This window comes from Pan troglodytes, chromosome 1 (genome assembly GCF_028858775.2).
Source record: "Pan troglodytes isolate AG18354 chromosome 1, NHGRI_mPanTro3-v2.0_pri, whole genome shotgun sequence".
NCBI classification, from domain to species: Eukaryota; Metazoa; Chordata; class Mammalia; order Primates; family Hominidae; genus Pan; species Pan troglodytes.
The window spans coordinates 199,673,320-199,693,875 of NC_072398.2; the positions used below are offsets into that span (position 1 = coordinate 199,673,320).

At 44.2% G+C, this 20,556-nt stretch overlaps 2 protein-coding genes across 13 annotated transcripts in view; one reads left to right on the forward strand and one right to left on the reverse strand.

Moving 5' to 3' along the window:
- The window catches only part of ZCCHC17 (zinc finger CCHC-type containing 17), a 68,099-nt gene extending 58,917 nt beyond the window's left edge, over positions 1 to 9,182 (reverse strand). For 2 of the 11 annotated variants that reach the window (XM_063783567.1, XM_063783569.1), the window contains exon 1: positions 8,908 to 8,985. The gene's annotated coding sequence lies outside the window, so the exon portion shown is untranslated. Of the gene's footprint in view, positions 1 to 8,769 lie in introns of all 11 variants that reach the window. The other 9 variants (XM_001158971.6, XM_054680916.2, XM_063783564.1 and 6 more) reach the window with 9 other exon arrangements.
- Positions 9,183 to 9,231: 49 nt separating this feature from the next.
- Positions 9,232 to 20,556, forward strand: part of SNRNP40 (small nuclear ribonucleoprotein U5 subunit 40) — a 36,953-nt gene continuing 25,628 nt past the window's right edge. For both annotated transcript variants that reach the window (XM_003307937.6, XM_063783561.1), the window contains exons 1-4: positions 9,232 to 9,372; positions 12,445 to 12,574; positions 13,786 to 13,879; positions 16,382 to 16,547. In XM_003307937.6, the coding sequence (XP_003307985.2) occupies positions 9,232 to 9,372; positions 12,445 to 12,574; positions 13,786 to 13,879; positions 16,382 to 16,547 (531 nt within the window). The remainder of the gene's footprint in view (positions 9,373 to 12,444; positions 12,575 to 13,785; positions 13,880 to 16,381; positions 16,548 to 20,556) is intronic.

A 20,556-nucleotide genomic window follows, 5' to 3' on the forward strand; every position in this document is an offset into this window, starting at 1 on the left:
GGTTCAGCAGTGCCCACAATTTTAGGGATCCAATGGGGGTCTTGGAATGTATCCCCCATGAACAAGGGAGTATGACTATAACAGGTTTACAATTTCGGGAAAGTAAATGGTTGTCATTTTTTAAACATGGAATATAAAACTTTTTTTCAAATTCTGTAGAAACTGAGGGTTCTATTGCGGTTACTCAGAGGCTCCTTAGTTAATCCAAATTTATTTTTAAAAAGTCAACTTCCAGGCCAGGTACAGTAGCTCACACCTGTAATTCCAGCACTTTGGAAGGCGGAGGTGGAAGGAATGCTTAAGCCCAGAAGTTCGAGGCCAGCCTGGGCAACACAGCGACACCCCATCTCCACAAAATATTTTTTAAAAAAAAGAAAAGAAAATTATGGCTGGGCATGGTGGCTCAGGCCTGTATCCCAGCACTTTGGAAGGCCAAGGTGGGTGGATCGCTTGAGGTCAGGAGTTCAAGACCAGCCTGGACAACACGGTAAAACCCTATCTCTACTAAAAATACAAAAAATAAAATAAATTAGCTCGGCATAGTGGCACCTGCCTATTGTCCCAGCTACTCAGGAGGCTGAGGCAGGAGGATCACTTGAGCCCAAGAGATGGAGAGTGCACTGAGCCGTGATCATACCACTGCACTCCAGCCTAGAAGACAAAATGAAACCCTGTCTCAAAAAAAAGAAATTAAAAAAAAAAGTCAACTCTGAAATATCTAGGTCACCACAAGGTCCCAGACCAGTGAGGCTGCCTCTAAGTCAACCAACCAGAGGTGAGCCTCCATACCAAAGGCTGAGGGAGTAGAACCCCCAAAAAAACTAGAGCTGGGAGAAGTCCCACTCAGAGCAGTTGGGTAGAAGCCTCTCCTCAGTAATTAGGCAAGGTCAATTATTACTGATTCACAGTTAATCTCCCAACCTTATGGTGGGCCACAGTGAAAGGGGGAGTGAGTGAGAATTACTGCAAGGGTGCCTACTGTAACAACGTATTCTGCTTTGATCCAGTTTACATATTAAAATTCTGTGTAAGATTTCACTTGGAAAAAAAAAGAGTTCTGCTACTTTTAAAGAGTATACAGCTGTGCGCGGTGGCTCACGCCTGTAATCCCAGCACTTTGGGAGGCTGAGGCAGGTGGATCACGAGGTCAGGAGATCAAGACCATCCTGGCTAACACAGTGAAACTCCATCTCTACTAAAAATACAAATAATTAGCCGGGCGTGGCAGCGGGCACCTGTAATCCCAGCTACTCGGCAGGCTGAGGCAGGAGAATGGCGTGAACCTGGGAGGTGGAGCTTGCAGTGAACCAAGATCGTACCATTGTACTCCAGCCTGGGCGACAGAGCGAGAGTCCGTCTAAAAAAAAAAATAAGAGTATATAACATTGAGCCAGGCACGGTGGCTCACACCTGTTAATACCAGCACTTTGGGAGGCCATGGCGGGTGGATCACTAGAGTCCAGGAGTTCGAGAACAGCCTGGGCAACACGATGAAACCCCACCTCTACTAAAAATATGAAAATTAGCTGGGCATTGTGGTGGGCACCTGTAATCCCAGCTACTCAGGAGACTGAGACAGGAGAACCACTTGAACATGGGAGGTGGAGGTTGCAGCGAGCCGAGATCATGCCACTGCACTCCACCCTGGGCAACTCCACCCTGGGCAACAGAGACTCTGTCTCAGAAAGAAAAAAAAAAAAGAGTATATAACATTAAGATAGATACAGTCAGTCAGACAGGACCACATTCATACACTTAAAAGAGCCAGTAAGTTGACAAGGATTGAGGTACACCATTTGGAGTTGCCTTGCAATAGCTCTGAATGCAGAACAAAGCATTTTGCTTGCATGTTTTAAACAACTGTGTTACATAGGGAAGCAACAGGGGACCAATTACTAGCCACTCTCTTTCCAAAACAAGGGACAGAGAAAGGAAAGTATGGGATGGAAGTAAAGGATACAGGAGAAGAAATGGTGGCCCAGAGTGAGGTCAGAGTCTATGCTGGGTGAGGAGGAAATCTACAAAGAGAACTGCAATATAGGGAAGAGTAGGGTGATGAAGGCACACACTGGAGCAGCCCAGAATGGGTAGTCAGAGCTCGAACATCAAGAGGTGGGGCCTGAGGATCAAAGAAGTAATGCAATGTTAATTTCATAATGTTGGTAATTACACTGTGGCTATAGAGGAGAATGTCCTTGTTTGTAGGAAAAAAAGTTTTCAGGGCTGTTGGGGTATTGGGTCAGCAATTTAACTCAAATAATTCAGAAAAATGTTATCTGTACATGCTTCCATAATTTTGTGATAGTTTCAAAAAAAAATTTTTAAGTACACATGCAACTGGGAAAAAAACCCTACACATCCTGTCCTCCTATCCCCCAAGCAATGAAAAGCTTAAAGAACAATATTAAATTGGCCAGACATTTTATAGCCTTTTTGGAACTTCATTTAATGTGTCACCTTACTGACCTGGTCAAGATTTTTGTTATCATTTTCCAGCTTGTTTGGATTTAGATTTTTTTGTTACTTGAGTACTAATTGACTAGAACCCTAAGAATTTAAAGGAATTTTAGTTTATCTTTAAGCTGTGCTGGAATTGTGAGCAAAGTAAGCTAACTAAAACTACTAGGATATGAACAGAGACAGAATAATGACTCCAGAGCCTGCACTGTTTGCTTTGTTTTTTGTTTTGAGGCAGGGTCTCACTCTGTTGTCCAGGCGGGAGTACAATGGTCCAAACATGGCTCCCTGCAGCCTTGACCTCCTGGGCTCAAGCTATCCTCCCGCCCCAGCCTCCCAAGTAGCTGGGACAGAAACACACCAACGAGCTTGGCTAATTTTTTTTTTTGGCGGGAGGGGCTAGAGACTGGATCTCATTATGTTGCCCAGTCTGGTCTTGAACTCCTGGCTCAAGCAATCCTCCTACCTCAGCCTCCCAAAGTGCTGAGATTACAGGCATGAGCCATGGCACCCGGCCAAGAGCCTGCATTCTTAAGCACTATACCTCAAAAAGAATTCACAATCGAATATGGTTTGGCTTTGTGTCCTCACCCAAATTTCATCTTGAACTGTAATCCCCACATGTTGGGGGAGGGACCTAGTGGGAGGTGACTGGATCATGGCGGTTTCCCACAGTCTGTTCTCATGATAGTGAGGGAGTTTTCACGAGATCTGATGGTTTAAATGTGGCAGTTTCTCTTGCTCTCTCTCTCTCTACTCTGACACCACTTAAGACGTGCCTTGCTTCCCCTTCACCTTCTGCCATGAGTTATAAGTTTCCTGAGGACTCCCCAGCAATTCAGAACTGTGAGTCAATTAAACCTTTCTCCTTTATAATTACCCAGTCTCAGGGAGTTCTTTAGAGCAGTGTGAAAATGGGCTAATACACGGTCTAAATCTAAACTTTGTAGAGTATAGCTCTAACACTAACTAGGTCCCAACATCAGAGGAATCAATGTGGATATCATTCATGGAAGAGCTAGGATGAACAAGGTCTGGATCCATTCATTCAAACATGAAACCAAGGACCATTTCTTATTTGATTTTGTGTTCCTCGGGTCTGGTATACTACAAGTACTCAGTTTTTTTTAAATGAGTGAACTGAGCCTCACTATATGCCAAGCACAGGTAGAGAAAGAGGGGGGAACACATTCTGGTCTAAAGGATATAGAAGAAGAAGGAGCTAGGTCTCATTTAATATGTTGGACAGATCAACAGACAGAACACTTTATTTTTTATTTTTTATTTTTTTTTAAGATGGAGTCTCACTCTGTTGCCCAGGCTGGAGTGCAGTGGTGCGATCTCGACTCACTGCAACCTCTGCTTCCCGGGTTCAAGTGATTCTCTCACCTCTGCCTCCCAAGTAGCTGGGACTACAGGCATGCAACACCATGCCCAGCTAATTTGTGTACTTTTAGTAGAGACATGGTTTCACCATGTTGGCCAGGTTGGTCTCAAACTCCTGACCTCAAGTGATCTGCTCGCCTCGGCCTCCCAGTGTTAGGATTACAGGTGTGAACCACCGCACCCGGCCGGGACACTTTCAAATGTCAAACTGGTGGTCCAACTTTCCTCCCTCCCACCAAATTCTAGAGTGACCATGTAAGATAGATGCTTCTCGCTTTCAAATTCCAGTCATGGACCTGTTGAGAAAATAGCCAAAAGCAGGAAAGAGGAATAGTAAAATGCCAGGAAAAACACAAAAGGTGAACTCAGAAAATGTAAAAACTTAAAGGAATTATGGAAATAATTAAACCTATTACTTTTATGCCACTGAAAATGAAGCCAAGTGATTTGACAAAGGCTGCTCACAGTTAGCAACATTGGTACAAGACCCCAGGATCAGCACTTATTCTACCACTCGACACTACACTTTCAGTCAATTATTCCTAAGATCCCTTCAAAGTCTTATAATAGCTAATATTTGAGTGCTTCATATCTGCCACGTATTAATCTAAGAGCTTTACTTCTCTTAACTAATTTTTCTTTTTAAAATTTTATCTTCATGACATTCAATAATTCTCTTCTTGACTATCCCATAAAACAGGCAATTATCATTGCCATTTTAAAAATGAGGACACAAGAGAAGCTAAGTAAACTCGCTCAAGATTGCAAAATATGAATGCTGGAGATGGGATTCAAATCATTTTTAGGGACATTTTTTTCCTCCCTTTGTAGAATGTGGAATTCTTGTAAGCATGCCTTTGTCTTGCACATCATCATATACTTCCTCCCCAAATCTCCAGTGCCTAGCACAGTGTAACACACATGGAAATTGTCTACTAAAATAGTGAAGTATTTAATTTTACCCCATTTAAATTGTTAATTCATCAATTCAGTATGCTATTGATTGATGTTTATATATAAGGTACTTTATAAACCTGCTTTCAATCCTTAAAACTCCTCTACAAAGCAAGTAATCCTATTTTACAAGAATGAAATAACTTGTCCAAAACCACATAGCAAGAAAGAGACAAATCTTAGGCCATTCCAAGGGCCACACACACTTGCCACTAAACCACTCTTTTTTTTCTTTTTTTTTTTTTGAGACAGAATTTCGTTCTTGTCACCCAGGCTAGAGTGCAATGGCGCGATCTTAGCTCACTGCAACCTCCTCCCAGGTTCAAGCGATTCTCCTGCCTCAGCCTCCCGAGTAGCTGGGATTACAGGCACACACCACCATGCCCAGCTAATTTTTGTATTTTTAGTAGAGACAGGGTTTCACCATGTTGGTCAGGATGGTCTCGAACTCCTGACCTCAGGTGATCCACCTGCCTCGGCCTCCCAAAGTGCTGGGATTATAGGAGTGAGTCACGGCACCCAGCCTAAACCACCCTTTTCAACACAGTCCCTGTTCTCAAAGACCTCCTAATCTGATAGGGATATCAGATATCATCATTCCAACAACACTCTAAACTCCCTTTAACTCTGTCTTTATATTTAACTATCTGGCAGTACGTCTAACCTAGCCCGGGACAGTTGCAGACAACAGAACCCACTTAAGCAGAAAGGGATGTATTGCAATAACGGACTTTGGCGGAACTTCCAGGAACAACACGTAACCCACAAAATAACACCAATTACACTGCAATGTGATAAGTGCTAAAGCAGAAGCTTGGGGGCCAGGCATGGTGGCTTATGCCTATAATCGTAGCACTTTGGGAGACCAAGGCAGCAAGATCGCTTGAGGCCAGGAGTTTGAGACCAGCCTGGACAACATGGCAAGACCTTATCTCTATAAAAAATACAATTAGCCAGGCATGGTGGCACATACCTGTTGTCTCACCTACTGGAGAGGCTGAGGTGGGAAGATCACTGGAGCCTGGGAGGTCGAGACTACAGTGAGCCATAATCATGCCACTGCAATCAGCCTGGGCAACGAGTAAGACTCTCTCTCAAAACAAACAAACAAAAGTAGTAGCTAGGAAGAGAAAGAGAGTCTGGGGGAAGTAGAGAAGTTAAACAGATAACTGAGTAAGCCTTTTAGGATAAACAGAAATCCTCTAGCAGAGAATACTATTCTTTGACCTCATTAGAACCCTGATTTATTGGCCTCTATTTTCTTCCAATCTATCAGCCCTCCGCTTTTTCTTCAGTTTTCTTCCAATCCAGCTTAGATTCCATAGCCCATCATTCCAACAACACCCTAAACTCCCTTTAACTCTGTCTTTATATTTAACTCTCTGGCAGTACCTCTAACCTGGTCAGGGACAGTTGCAGACAACAGAACCCACTTAAGCAGTAAGGGATGTATTGCAATAAAAGACTTTGGCAGAACTTCCAGGAACAACACGTAACCCACAAAATAATACCACCTTTGCCACAATCCAGGAAAGTTATGGCTATCACTGCAGCAAGCCACCAAACCAGGGAGCTATTGACTGGAGAAATTTACTGCCATGACTGGCAGCAAAACTGGATGACTCACACCCTCCTTCTTTCCACATTTAACTCAGTTCCAAATTCAATTTTCACCTTAGGTGCAAGGGAGTCAAGAAAATGGTTTTTAGTTTTCCAGATTTTTCAGTAAGAGAAGACATATTAGAGGTTAGAATGTGTCTTGAGCAAGCGATGTCCTTGCCATACCCAGAAAGGTTTTCTCCATGCATGCACTAAACCGCCGGATATGCTGGAAAAAAAATTTTTTTTTCCTTGCATCCTACATTTCTCTAGTAACCTCATTCTCCCACACTCCACAGTGACTTTCAAATCTTCTACAATATTCTCAAATTTCTCACAACTGGATCCTCAACTGGATCCTGGATAATCCCTTATCCCCATCGGTTAGCACATCCTCTCCTCCTCTTTACAATCATATCTATGAAAAATACTGTGTAGGTTCACTACCTACATTTTCTTGTCCAAATTCTTGCCTCATATCTGGCTTTTGGCCCAATCACACCAACAAAATAACTCTTGCTAAGGTTACTGTGACCTCCATGATGATAAAAGCCAAAATATGTTTTTCAATCTTCATGTTATTTAAATTCTAGAAATTTCTATCACAAATCATTCTTTTGCTTCTGAGACATTCTTCCAGTCCTCCTTCCTTCCTTCTGTATCTCCTGTAGGTTAATTCACCTGTTCTTCACCATTAAATGTTGGAACTAGTCAAGGTTCTGACTTAGCTGACCTTACCCACACCTATGGCTCAATTCATGTATATACAAATTATGCCCAATTTTATATTCCCAACACAAATCTCTCTTCTGAGCACAAAGCTGTATTTCAAACTGCCTCTTGGATGTCATGAATGACCCCACACAATCAATCAATCAATCAATCAATCAAAACTGGTCTCAGCTGGGAGCAGTGGCTCAGGCCTGTAATCCCAGAATTTTGGGAGGCTGAGGCAGGTGGATCACTTGAGGCCAGGAGTTGGAGACCAGCCTGGCCAATATGGTGGAACCCCATCTCCACCAAAAATACAAAAATTGGCCGGGCACAGTGGAGGCGCCTGTAATCCCAGCTACTGGGGAGGCTAAGGCAGGAGAATTGCTTGAACCTGGGAGGTGGAGGTTGCAGTGAGCCAAGATTGCACCACCACACTCCAGCCTGGACGACAGAGCAAGAACCTGTCTCAAAAAAAAAAAAAAAAAAAAAAAAAAACTGGTCTCTAATCATCTTCTAGTGTTCCCTATCCAGCTTGAGGGATTCCGTGATAGTGAGTGAATGGTACCACCATCTATTCAACTACATAAGCCAGAAACCTAGGAGTTACCTTTGATTCCTCTCTTCACCCCCTAAAATCAACCCATCACCAAGTCCCACCCATTTTACCTCCTATATACCTCTAGAATCTGTCCAATTCTCTGCAGTTCCACCCATATCTCAGTCCTCACTGACATCTCTGACCAGGATTACTGCATATCCCAAGTGGTCCACATACATCCACTAGGGCTTCCCCAACCCCAGTCTGTTCACACCACTGTGCCTGAGGGATCAAGCCCCCTCCTCCACCACACCCCACTGGGGGAAGACGGCTCAGTGGTATCTCATCCGTTTTAAAATAAAAGCTACAAATTCCTGCAAGGTCTGACCGCTATCACGTACAGCTTCATCTTGTACCATACTCCCTTCATTCTCTTTGTACCAGCCACACTGGCTCTTTGTGCTTTTAGTCATTTTCCTCCCAAGTGCCTCAGGGCTCTGAACAAGTAGTTCTCTATGGAAGGTTCTGCCTTCACCTCTTCACCTAATTAATTACAATACTTCCTGCAGCTACCAGCGCAGGCATCTTTTCCTCTGAAAAACCTTCCTGCTTATTTCAGGCACTCATAGCATCAGGCAGCAGTAGGAGGCATTTCCATGTATTAGTGAGGTCATTGTTTAACGTTTTCCCCACCAGAGTTAAACGCCCTGAGAGTAGGGACCGTGTCCGGTTCACAACATACCCCCAACGCGCTGCTAAATAAATATCAGCAGGACGACTGAGGCAATGACCACGTTCATGGGCATGAGTCTCAAATTTCTCAACAAGACTGTGCTCTGGAGAAGGAGTCGGACATTTCCTTCATCACTGTCTCTCTCAGGGGGGCATACAGTAGGCCCTGATCAAAAACTGCAAAATCAGTGGCAGAAACAAGTCAGCCTCCTCGGCCAAATGGGGCACCGGAGGAGGCTGGGACGCAGGCCTTTCTCCCTGGGAATGCCCGGCACAGGACTGGCCACGATGGGCGCTCTTGAAGAAGGGAGCCGCAGGGGCTGGGTCTTGCCGCCAGAGACCCCAAGGCTCCGCTCCTGCCCCGAAAGGGAGCCCAGGCTACTACTTACCACAGCTGGGGACTCGGGGCCCGCCTCCCACCCCTTGCTATCAGCACCCTCAGCTGAGAAGGGCAGGTTCAGACTGCACAACCGAGGCGTCGCCTCCAGACTCAGGCAGCCACCCACCCCGTTCTTCCTCATACGTACTAGGCGTCAGCTCCAGGTCCCCGAGTCGCGGCGCTGAACTAAACGCCGACCCCAGTCAGCCAGCGCGTTTCCACCCACAAGACCCAGCGCGCCTAGGGCGGTCGCCAGCTCCGTCCACCAATCCTGGTATCGCACTCTCATGACGTCAGAAAGATATGCCCAATAACAAGAGACTATCCGAGGGCGGTGCAAATGGGAATATTGAAAGCCGATTGGTTCTTCCAAGCTGGAAGTTGTGGAGGAAGGACTAAGTTGGAACCAATTGCGTGGCGCCTGAGAGTGTCAGCGCGGTCAGTGGCGGCGCTGAAGAGACCGGTTGCCGCCATGATAGAACAGCAGAAGCGTAAGGGCCCAGAGTTGCCGCTGGTTCCAGTCAAGCGGCAGCGGCATGAGTTGCTGTTGGGAGCGGGGTCTGGCCCAGGAGCCGGGCAGCAGCAGGCGACGCCGGGAGCTTTGCTGCAAGCGGTAAGTGAAGAAGCAGGCGGCCTTTGGCCCTCAGCTCATCTTCCTCCCCTCAGAGCGCTGATCCCCGACACTTTACCGCATTGCGGGGGCAGAACGAGAGTTTCTACGCAGAGTTAAAGCACATAAACACTGTAAAAGCTCCCCATAGCCTGCGAATGCTGCGTACGTGTTCCCCCGTTTGGCGCCCGTTTTCAGCCTCTCGACTGCCCTGAGATAGCATTAGAATTAGAGTTGAGGACCTTGGGCTCAAAACCCTGACCCGGGTTTAAGCATCCTGACTCTAACATGGATCTGGCATAGAATAAAAATTCCGAAGAGTTTGTAGAATGAATGAATGAGGGAGGGAAGAAAAAAGGGAAATGATTTGTGTTGGCTCGTTTTGGGACTTTGGGCAAGTTGCTTTTCCCTTTATTTCTCTGCACTAGTATTATTAGCAACTAAATAGCAGCTAACATTCATTGACTGTTGTACTAAAGTGTTTCGTATATGAAATTTCCATTGATCTTGGTAGCAGCCTGTTAGGAACGTTATTAACCCATTTTGCAGATGGAAAAACAGACTTACCAAGTACGTGATAGAAGCAGATTTCGAACTGAGAAACCATGCTCCTAACTACATTTTTTGTAAGATAGAAATAGTGATCACACTTCTAATGTCCTGTTTAGGCTCAGACGAGGAAATACGAGTGTCCTCACATCTCCTCAATAAATCCTGCTGGCACCGTGCTCAAAATAGGTCTAGAATTGCTACTTCTACCATCTCCATCATTGCCTCATGGCCTAAGCCATTATTATCTCATCTGGCATTTTTGTAGTGGGACCCTAACTGGTCTTCCACTTTCTGCCTTTGTATCAGCGCCTGTTACCAAGCCAATAACCAGAGGAATCCTTCTAAACATCAGATCACATTACACTCTGCAGAAAACTTTCTGGTGGCTTTGTACTTCATCCAGAGTAAAAACCAAAATTCTTGTAATTATTTGCCCTCTTTCCCTTTACCTCTCTTACCAATTTCTTATTGCTCACCTGGCTTCAGTTACACTCTGTTCCAAGCCTCTGCCTCAGGACGTTTGCATTTGCTGTCCTCTCTGTGGGATTGCTCTTCACAAATGTTTACATGGTTTACTATTCAGCTCCTGTGAATATTTGCCCAAATGTAATTTTTTCAGTGAGGATTTTCCTGACCACCCTATTTTAAATTGCAGTGCCACATACTGTGGAACCCACATTGCTTCTCTCTCTCTCTTTTTTTGTTTTTTTGTTTTTAGACAATCTCTCTGTGTTGACCACTGGCTCAGTGCAGCCTCCACCACCTGGGCTCAAGTGATCCTCCTGCCTCAGCCTCCTGAGTAGCTGGGACCACAGACACACACCACCACATCTAACTAATTGTATTTTTTTGTAGAGACAGGATTTCACTCCTGAGCTCAAGCAATCCGCACACCTTGGCCTCCCAAAATGCTGAGATTACAGGCATGAGCCACCGTGCCCATCCCTTCTTTTGCTCTATAGCACATGACACCACATATATAGTTTGCTTGTTTTCTCTCACCTTCCCTTCTCCCTTCCCCCTTTCCCACTGGAACAGCGAGCTCCATTGTTTATTTTGTTCATTGCTGTTTGCCCAGTGCCTAGCACATAACTTCTTTTTTTTTTTTTTTTAAGATGGAATTTTGCTCTTGTCGCCCAGGCTGGAGTGGAGTGGCGCAATCTCGGTGCACCACAACCTCCGCCTCCCGGGTTCAAGCGATTCTCCTGCCTCAGCCTCCTGAGTGGCTGGAATTACAGGCGCCCGCCACCATGCCTGGCTAATTTTTGTAGTGGGTGCCTGTAATCCCAGCTACTCGGGAGGCTGATGCAGGAGAATCGCTTGAACCCAGGAGGCGGAGTTTGCGATGAGACGAGATCGCGCCATTGTACTCCAGCCTGGGCAACAGAGCAAGACTCCTTCCCAAAAAATAAATAAATAAATATGAAAATGCTGGAAAGTACTGAAGAGATTTGGGGATTATGGGTAGTATACTTCTCCCATTTGACAAGTGAGCATATCAGCCCATGTTTAGATGAATTGCCCAAGTGTCATCTTGGTGTCCAAGACCATAATCAAAACTACTTCACCCATGCTGAGGATCCCTTTGCTATGAAAAAATAAGAAATAAAAATAGGCCAGGTGCAGTGGCTCATGCCTATAATCCCAGCACTCTGGGAGGCCAAGGCAGGCAGATCACATGAGGCCAGGAGTTTGAGACCAGCCTGGCCAACATGGTGAAACCCCATCTCTACTAAAAATACAAAAATTAGCCAGGCGTGGTTGTGCATGCCTGTAATCTTGGCTGCTCAGGAGGCTGAGGCACCAGATCCCTTGAACCCAGAAAGCATAGGTTGCAGTGAGCCGAGATCACACCACTGCACTCCAGCCTGGGTGACAGAGCAAAACTCTGTCTCAAAACACACAAAAAAAATTTTAAATAAAACAAAACTATTTCACCCAGTACTCCATACCAAGCAGAGTTGTTGGGAAAGTCAGTTCCATCATTTGTTAAATGAGCCAGGCCAAATGTGGTGGCTCATTCCTATAATCTTAGTGCTTTGGGAGGCCAAGGAGGGAGGCCAGGAGTTTGAGACCAGCCTAGGCAACGTAGCAAGACCTCATCTCCACAAAAACTAAAAAAATTAGCATGGCATGCTAGTTCATGCCTGTAGTCCTGGCTACTCAGGAGGCTGAGGCAGGAGGATCACTTGAGCCAAGGAGTTTGAAGCTGCAGTGAACCATGATCACACTACTGCAGTCCAGCCTAGGTGACAGAGTGAGACCCTATCTCCAAAAAAAAGTTGGTCGTACAACAAGAGCTGAGAGAGTGAACAAGAGAGTCATTATAACAGGTAGATAATGGAAAGTTTCAGAGAGTATCAAGTTGGAGGCATTCATGTGAGAAGAGCTGCCATTCTGTAAGTCAGATGAAACCCACTTAATCATTGTTTTCTTGGTCTTTTCCCTCCACTCCCCACCCCCTAATTTTGTAGCCTCCTTTGCCTGTATGCAGTAGTTACCTTGTGCTTCTCTTTTGTTTAGGGACCTCCAAGGTGTTCCTCCCTTCAAGCCCCAATCATGCTGCTCTCTGGACATGAAGGGGAAGTATACTGCTGCAAGTTCCACCCCAACGGATCCACCTTAGCATCTGCAGGATTTGACCGACTGATATGTGAGGCATAGTTTTTGAATCTGGAATAATTTTTCCTGCCAGATACTGATTTTTTTTTTAAATCTTGGGTGCCACAGAAGGTATCACTCTATGATGGCAACATAACAGGCTACATGGCTAATATGCTAAAATTGGGGCATGAACATGCTGAATGATCTTGGGTGTAGAACCTGGAGTCCATGGGGTAAATACAGAAGCCATTATTTTACTAGTTGGAAAGTGAGTTGTTCTGGTTTGAGAATGTCTTCCTCATAGAGGCAAATCTCCAGCTAATTTACCAAGGCACTTAGCAATCTAGACATAACAGGTTAATGGCAGTAATGAGGAGAGAAATAACTTTTATTTTCCCAAAGGTATAAGGTCCTCTTAATTCACACCCAGAATCCTAGCTAGCATATGGGAAGGAAGGAATCCTAAAGTGGTAACTCCCTTAAATAATCTACCTGTACATCATTAGGATCTACTACCAGATTTCCATTTTTGAGAAATAAGAATTTCTCATACCCATTTTTGAGAAGTAAGTAGAAAAAGTCATTTTATTTATACTCCAGCAAATGAAGCCAGAAGGAAAAAAAATCAGATGCTTCTGTTGCTACTCTCTTGCCAGATTATGGGATGAAATGAGTTATTTGGCTCTTTTCTGTTAACTCTTTTCCTCGGTGCCGGGTGGATGATACCCGTCTTCACTGCCCATTTTGATTTGGATGTTCTGGCTCTATGATGCTTAAGCTTACTAGTGGCCAAACGTCTGGATTGCTTAGGGATCTTTGCAGAACATATACGAATTATTGATAGGCTTAATTTCATCAGACAAACTACATAGTTTTTTTTGTTTGGTTGGTCGGTTGGTTTTTTAGAGACAGAGTCTCACTCTGTCACCCAGGTTGGAGTGTGGTGGCGCGATCTCGGCTCACTGCATCCTCCGTCTCCTGGGTTCAAGTGATTCTCCTGCCTCAGTCTCCCAAGAGCTGGGATTGTAGGCGTCTGCCACTACACCCGGCTGATTTTTTTATTTTTAGTAGAGATGGGGTTTCGCCGTATCAGCCATGCTGGTCTCGAACTCCTGACCTCAAGTGATCCACCCACCTCGGCCTCCCAAAGTGCTGGGATTACAGGTGTGAGCCACCGTGCCTGGCCTGAGAACTGTTGTTCTGATAAATTTATAAGTACCCTTTGCCTAGTAATGCTCACAGAACCCGTCTCCCTAACAGTACTGTGGAATGTCTATGGTGACTGTGATAACTATGCCACACTGAAGGGACACAGTGGAGCAGTGATGGAATTGCATTACAACACAGATGGCAGGTGAGTATTCTGCATAATGGAATGACAGCTTCTTATACTAATTCTTCTTGGCGTCCTTTCACCTTTCATCCTTTCTCAGGAGACCCTGCTATCAAAAACTACTAATTTTGGGTAGCTACTTTAGTATCCGATTTATCACTGTCACCCCAAGTGAGGTGTTTATAGTCTGTGTATGCAAATATAAAGATGTTATATCTGTCATTTCAACAACCCAGACAAATTTTTCTTTTTTTAAGACATAAAATAAATGTGATTTTTATGTGTAGGCTGGAGTGCAGTGGCACAAACATGGCTCACTGCAGCCTCAACCTCCTGCTCGAGGGATCCTCCCACTTCAGCCTCCCAAATAGCTGGGGCCACAAGCCCACGCCTCCATGCCCAGCTAATTTTTAAAAATCATTTGTGGAGACATGGTCTTGCTGTATTGCTCCTGAGCTCAAGCAGTCCACCTGCCTTAGCCTCCCAAAAATGCTGTGATTACAATAATTAACCACCACGCCTGGCCTGAAATCAGCTATTTCTATTATAAAAATCATTTCTTTTGAGAAACAAAAAAAAGCAGAAAGATGAAAAAATAGTCTATATTTCTACCACTCCAAAGATAATCAGTGTTAATTTTTATTTTTTTTTTTAATTTGAGACGGAATTTCACTCTTGTAGCCCAGGCTGGAGTGCAATGGCACGATCTCGGCTCACTGCAACCTCCGCCTCCCAGGTTCACGTGATTCTCTTGCCTCAGCCTCCAGAGTAGCTGGGATTACAGGGATGCATCACCATGCCTGGCTAATTTTGTATTTTTTGTAGAGACTGGGTTTCTCCATGTTGGTCAGGCTGGTCTTGAACTCCCAACCTCAGGTGATCCGCCCACCTCAGCCTCCCAAAGTGCTGGGATTACAGGCATGAGCCACCGCGCCTGGCCAATCACTGTTAATTTTATACATTTTTCTAATGCCTTTTTTTCTACTCAGAACTGTTTAGTTTTTGCATATTTGTTAGAACTATGTGTACAATCTTTTTTATTTATTTATTTTATTTTATTTTTTTGAGACGGAGTCTTGCTCTGTCGCCCAGGCTGGAGTGCAGTGGTGCGATCTCAGCTCACTGCAAGCTCCGTCTCCCGGGTTTACACCATTCTCCTGCCTCAGCCTCCTGAGTAGCTGGGATTACAGGTGCCCGCCACCACGCCCGGCTAATTTTTTTGTATTTTTAATAGAGATGGGGTTTCACCGTGTTAGCCAGGATGGTCTCGATCTCCTGACCCTGTGATCCGCCCGCCTTGGCCTCCCAAAATGCTGGGATTACAAGCGTGAGCCACCGCACCTGGCCAGAACTGTGTGTACAATCTTATTTGCTGCTTTTTTCTCTTAACATTGCTCAGCCAACATCTGATGTCATAAACGTTATTTTAATGACTATATTATTTTAGAATATATTATAGATAATATAGAAATCTGGCTATACAAAAGTAATTACATTGTTAGGTAGTCTGGTAAACATTCATTGTTTTACATTTCTGACCTCTAAAATCTTAGGGTGCTCCATCAATTGATACATAGCATTGTATACATTTTAAATAAAGCATTAGAAAGCTGGGCCCGGTGGCATGTGCTTATAATCCCAGCTATTTGGGAGGCTGAGGCAGGAGGATTCCTGGAGCCCAAGAGTTCAAAACCAGCCTGGGCAACACAGTGAGACTCCATCTCAAAAAAATGAAAAAAGAAAGCATTACAAGATCAGTTATAACTTAGAAAGCATCCTCAGAGGCTGGGCGTGGTTGCTTACGCCTGTAACCCTAGCACTGTAGGAGGCTGAGGCAGGAAGATTGCTTGAGCCCAGTTCAAGACCAGCCTGGGCAACATAGTGAGACCTTGCCTCTACAAATGATTTTTAAAAATTAACTGAGCATGGTGGCACAGACCTGTGGTCCCAGCTACTCAGGAGGCTGAGGTGGGAGGATCACTTGAGCCCAGGAGGTCAAGGCTGCAGTGAGCCATGATTCCAACCCGGGTGACAGAGCAAGATCTCATCTCAAAAAAAAAAATGAAAGAAAGAAATTGTCCTCAGAGACAAAAGAAAAACTTTGGTAAAGAGAAAAGATTGGAGTCACTCAGCTGTCAGGTCGGTACCACAGTCTGTCTGATCTCTGCAGCACCAGGGAGTTATTAAACATTTCCAAGTGAGAGGGTGTCTTATGTTTAAAATGTTACCTATCACAAAAGAGGAAAAGATAGAGCAAACTGCTACATTAGATGTATGTCATGGGGACTCAAAGAAGGGGAATTTTTTAAACTTCACAGGGGTAGATCTTTTATCTGGGCCATCTGGGCCTAGAGCACAAATAGGATTTTGGTAGGGTGAGGCATTCCAGCATCATGGGCAAACTGGCGTAGCACAACAGGTCAGTGATCTTGAAAAATTTGGCACCTTTTGGCAAGTAGGAAAGATAGATTGTTACTGTTTATCTTCACTTATTTCTTTTTTATTCTTTCTCTTACTTTCTAGTATGCTTTTCTCAGCATCCACAGATAAAACCGTGGCTGTGTGGGATAGTGAAACAGGTGAGAGGGTTAAAAGGCTAAAGGGACATACTTCCTTTGTGAATTCCTGTTACCCAGCCAGGAGAGGCCCTCAGCTTGTCTGCACTGGCAGTGACGATGGCACAGTTAAGGTGGGTATTGTCTCTCCGTGTTCCAGTTTCTGAGGTGATGTGATGTGAACCTTATCTTGCCTTGCCACTGGTACTCTAGCTTCCTGTGCAAAACTTAATTTTAGCAGTCATTTCCCATAACACACTTGAAATTTTTCCCCATTTAAAATAAAACATTTAATTCATGTTTTAATTACCCTACAGAATAATAATAGAACCATAGAATAAATTGTTACTTGAAATAGGCCGGGCGCTGTGGCTCACGCCTGTAATCCCAGCACTTTGGGAGGCCGAGGCGAGTGGATCACGAGGTCAGGAGATCAAGACCATCCTGGCTAACACGGTGAAACCCCGTCTCTACTAAAAATACAAAAAATAAGCCGGGCGTGATGGCGGGCACCTGTAGTTCCAGTTGCTCGGGAGGCTGAGGCAGGAGAATGGTGTGAACCCGGGAGGCGGAGCTTGCAGAGATCGCACCACTGCACTCCAGCCTGGGCGACAGAGCAAGACTCTGTCTCAAAAAAAGAAAAGAACTGTGACAGTAATATGCGTGTCTTTCAAGGCTGTTATGAGTATCCCCACCAACAGGGAGGCAGCAAAAAAAAAAAAAAAAGAAAGGCTGTTCTGAGATTATAGACAATATATAAAAAGTTCAGTGAATAGTTTTAGTATGGCACAAGATGGGAACTTAAACATCGTTTATTCAGATGGTTGCCAGCCTATCTTTATATCATCATCACCTGAAGAACCTGTTAAAAATACCCAAAGAATCTGGTTCAGTGGATCTGCAATGGGAATCAGATATTTTAATGTGTCCTTCAAGTGATTCAGTGTAGCCAGTCTCACATTCTGGGAGCCACTGATCTCACTGAGCATCCTCATTTTATAAATAAGGAAACTGAGGCCTAGAAATAATAATTTATCTCAGAGGCACACAAGGACACAGTACATCATAGTACCAACCATTTGATTCTCTCTTTGACACGAATTTTGGACTCTGGTTTATATTTTAATTGTTAAACAGTGAGGGACTTCAAAAGAGTACATCTGGGAAACTACACCCCCATACTTCTTATTGCTTTTTAAATGAATTAATGAATTTGCTTTTTTTTTTTTCTTTGAGACAGGGTCTTGCTCTATCGCCCAGGCTGGAGTGCAGTGGCACAATCTTGGCTCACTGTAACCTCCACCTCCCAGGTTCAAGTGATTCCCCAGCCTCAGCCTCTTGAGTAGCTGGGATTACAGGTGCGCACCACCATACCTGCCTAATTTTTGTATTTTTGGTAGAGATGGGGTTTCACCATGTTGCCCAGGCTGGAGTGCAGTGGCGCAATCTGGGTTCAAGCAGTTCCCCTGCCTCAGCCTCCCTAGTAGCTGAGACTACAGGGACCCATACCACGCCCAGCTAGTTTTTGTATTTTCAGTAGAGGCAGGGGTTCATCATATTGGCCAGGCTGGTCTCAAACTCCTGACCTTGTGATCCACCCCCCTCGGCCTCCCAAAGTGCTGGGATTACGGGCGTGAGCCACCACACTTGGCTGAGACGTTTTTCTACTGAGTGGTTTTCTTATACCTAATCACTTGGGGCCCCTTGATGGTTGGATGGGAGGAGAGTCTGTGGTTTAAGATTGGTTTCTAAACCAGAGCTCTGACCTAGATGTCACTGTAGTTGGAGAGTCTTAACAGTAGCTGATTTACTAATTGTCATTTCAGAAGATAGTAAGAGGTGGAAATGCCCCAGTGAATTTTGTTAACATTATTATTGAGGGCCTGCTGTAATAAACATCTAGGAACTATTTAGGTAGTAGAAAAAGAGTATATGTCCTTTCTGTCTTCCTTTTGCTTTTTTGCTTCTCTTCTGCCTTAATTAAACATGATTTGGAATAGTTATTTTTACCTTATTACTCAAGTTAATACTTTTTTTAATGAGCAGTATGTCACATCACCTAAAGATGACTGCTTTTTAACCAGCTCCGATTTTTAATGTCAGTATATTTATATTTAAGGCATCATTAAACAGCTTTTTGCAATGTACTTTTCAGTTACTTGTGAAGTTGGAATGCTTTGTGTTATTGTATTTTTGTTACTAGGTTGCAAGTACAGGAATTGAATAACTTCAGTTTAAGAGGGAAAAAAGTCATGTTGCTTTTTACATGTCAGAGTTCTTAACAGAAAGCAAAGGTTTCCAACAGCACTTGCATTTTTAGTCTAAAAGCATTCTGGGCATTATTCATACAGATCGTTTTCAAACTTTTTATCAAGTGCATTCTTCTAATAAAATTAAGTGAAATACTGCTGTATGTGTGTATGTACTCATATATATATAAATTTCCCTTTCATGAGCAGTTCAGTCCTAAAGCCAGTTATATAGGCCAAAGCAGGGAAGGTGCTCTAGTTAGAGATGGGCCAAGGTGGCCCAGAGTAGGGTGTCAGAGCACAAGTGTGGTAAGGAGAGCATCCACACTGGGCAGGGCAGTACATTGTAGGGAGTAGTCAGAGAGTGAGGAAGGCATCCATACAACACAGGGTAGGTAACCAGTGTGGGGAATTTGAGGGTGAGGGAGGGGCAGCAGCCCAACAGTGCCCTAATGGGGTGAAAGGGTCGCCTGTACATGAAGCAGTACGGGGAGAATGTGGATGTCAAAGCCTGAACTGAGGGCATCCACACAGGGTAGAAATGATTTGGTGTAGGGAGTCTGAGACTGAGCAAGATGATGACAGCATGCTTGGAGAAGTGCAAACTGGAAAAGAGCCGTAGCAGAGTGATGAGGGTGTTCACACAGAGGAATGACCCAAGTTGGTTAAGGAAGAGTCACACATGGCTTCAACCAAGAATGGGAATCACAATTCAAGTAGGGAAAGGAGGAAAATTATCCAGGGGAAGGGTGGAAGAGAATATGGGAAACTGGTTGCATGCAGGAAGCGTAATCAAATATATTGAATTTAATGGGAGGCTGATTTCTCTGTCCAAGAACAGAGTTACCAGTACAAAAGAGAAGACTAAAATGAATCTTGTGTGAGGTATAAGTGTGAACTCACAATATTCAATATAGAAACATATAGAAAAAATAGACATAAATGTGTGAGTGTGTGTGTGTGTACCTAAATGTACATATATTGCCTGACTGTCCACTGAAAAGGTTTAGGAGCAACAAGACCCCAATAGCAATAGCACCCCTTACTGCACAGGTACTGTTTTCCATTAAAAGGAACCAGGGCTCCTATTTCAGCCCAGGGGCAGTGAAAGTACAAGATAAGCCTTGTACTTGTCAAGGCTTATTTTGTCAAAACAACATCCTAACTAAATTATCAAATCGACCTAATTAGTAATGGGACAAGACAACATCATGAGCCATTTGCTAGGATACAACAAAGATGCAGCATCATTTCTGTGATATTCCTACCAAAGATGTATAACTTAAATCTAATCAAGAGGAAACATAAGACAAACCTAAATTGGGGATGATGACTGTCCTGTAACTTTCAGAAGTGTTGAGTTCATAAAACTCAAGAAAAGTTTGAGAGAGTCTTGCAGGCTGGAGTCTAAATTTAACATATGATTCCAGACTGAATCCTTGTGCAATAAGACATTTGGGATAACTGGTAAAACTTGAGTGGGATTTGAGGATAAAATGGTGATAGTGTATCTGTATTTCTTGATTTTGATGGTTATGTTGAGATGATGTAGGAGAACATCTTTGTAGGACAGACACTATTTAGGAGTGATAAGGGGCCAGGTGCAGTGGCTTATGCCTGTAATCCTAGCACTTTGGGAGGCCTAGGCAGGTGGATCACTTGAGGTCAGGAGTTCGAAACCAGCCTGGCCAACTTGAAGAAACCCTGTCTCTACTAAAAATACAAAAAAGCCGGGCATGGTGGCAGATGCCTGTAATACCAGCTACTCAGGAGGCTGAGGCAGAATTGCTTGAACCCGGGAGGTGGAGGTTGCAGTGAGCGGAGATCACGCCACTGCACTCCAGCACGGGCAACAGACAGAGTGAGACTCCCATCTCAAAAAAAAAAAAAAAAA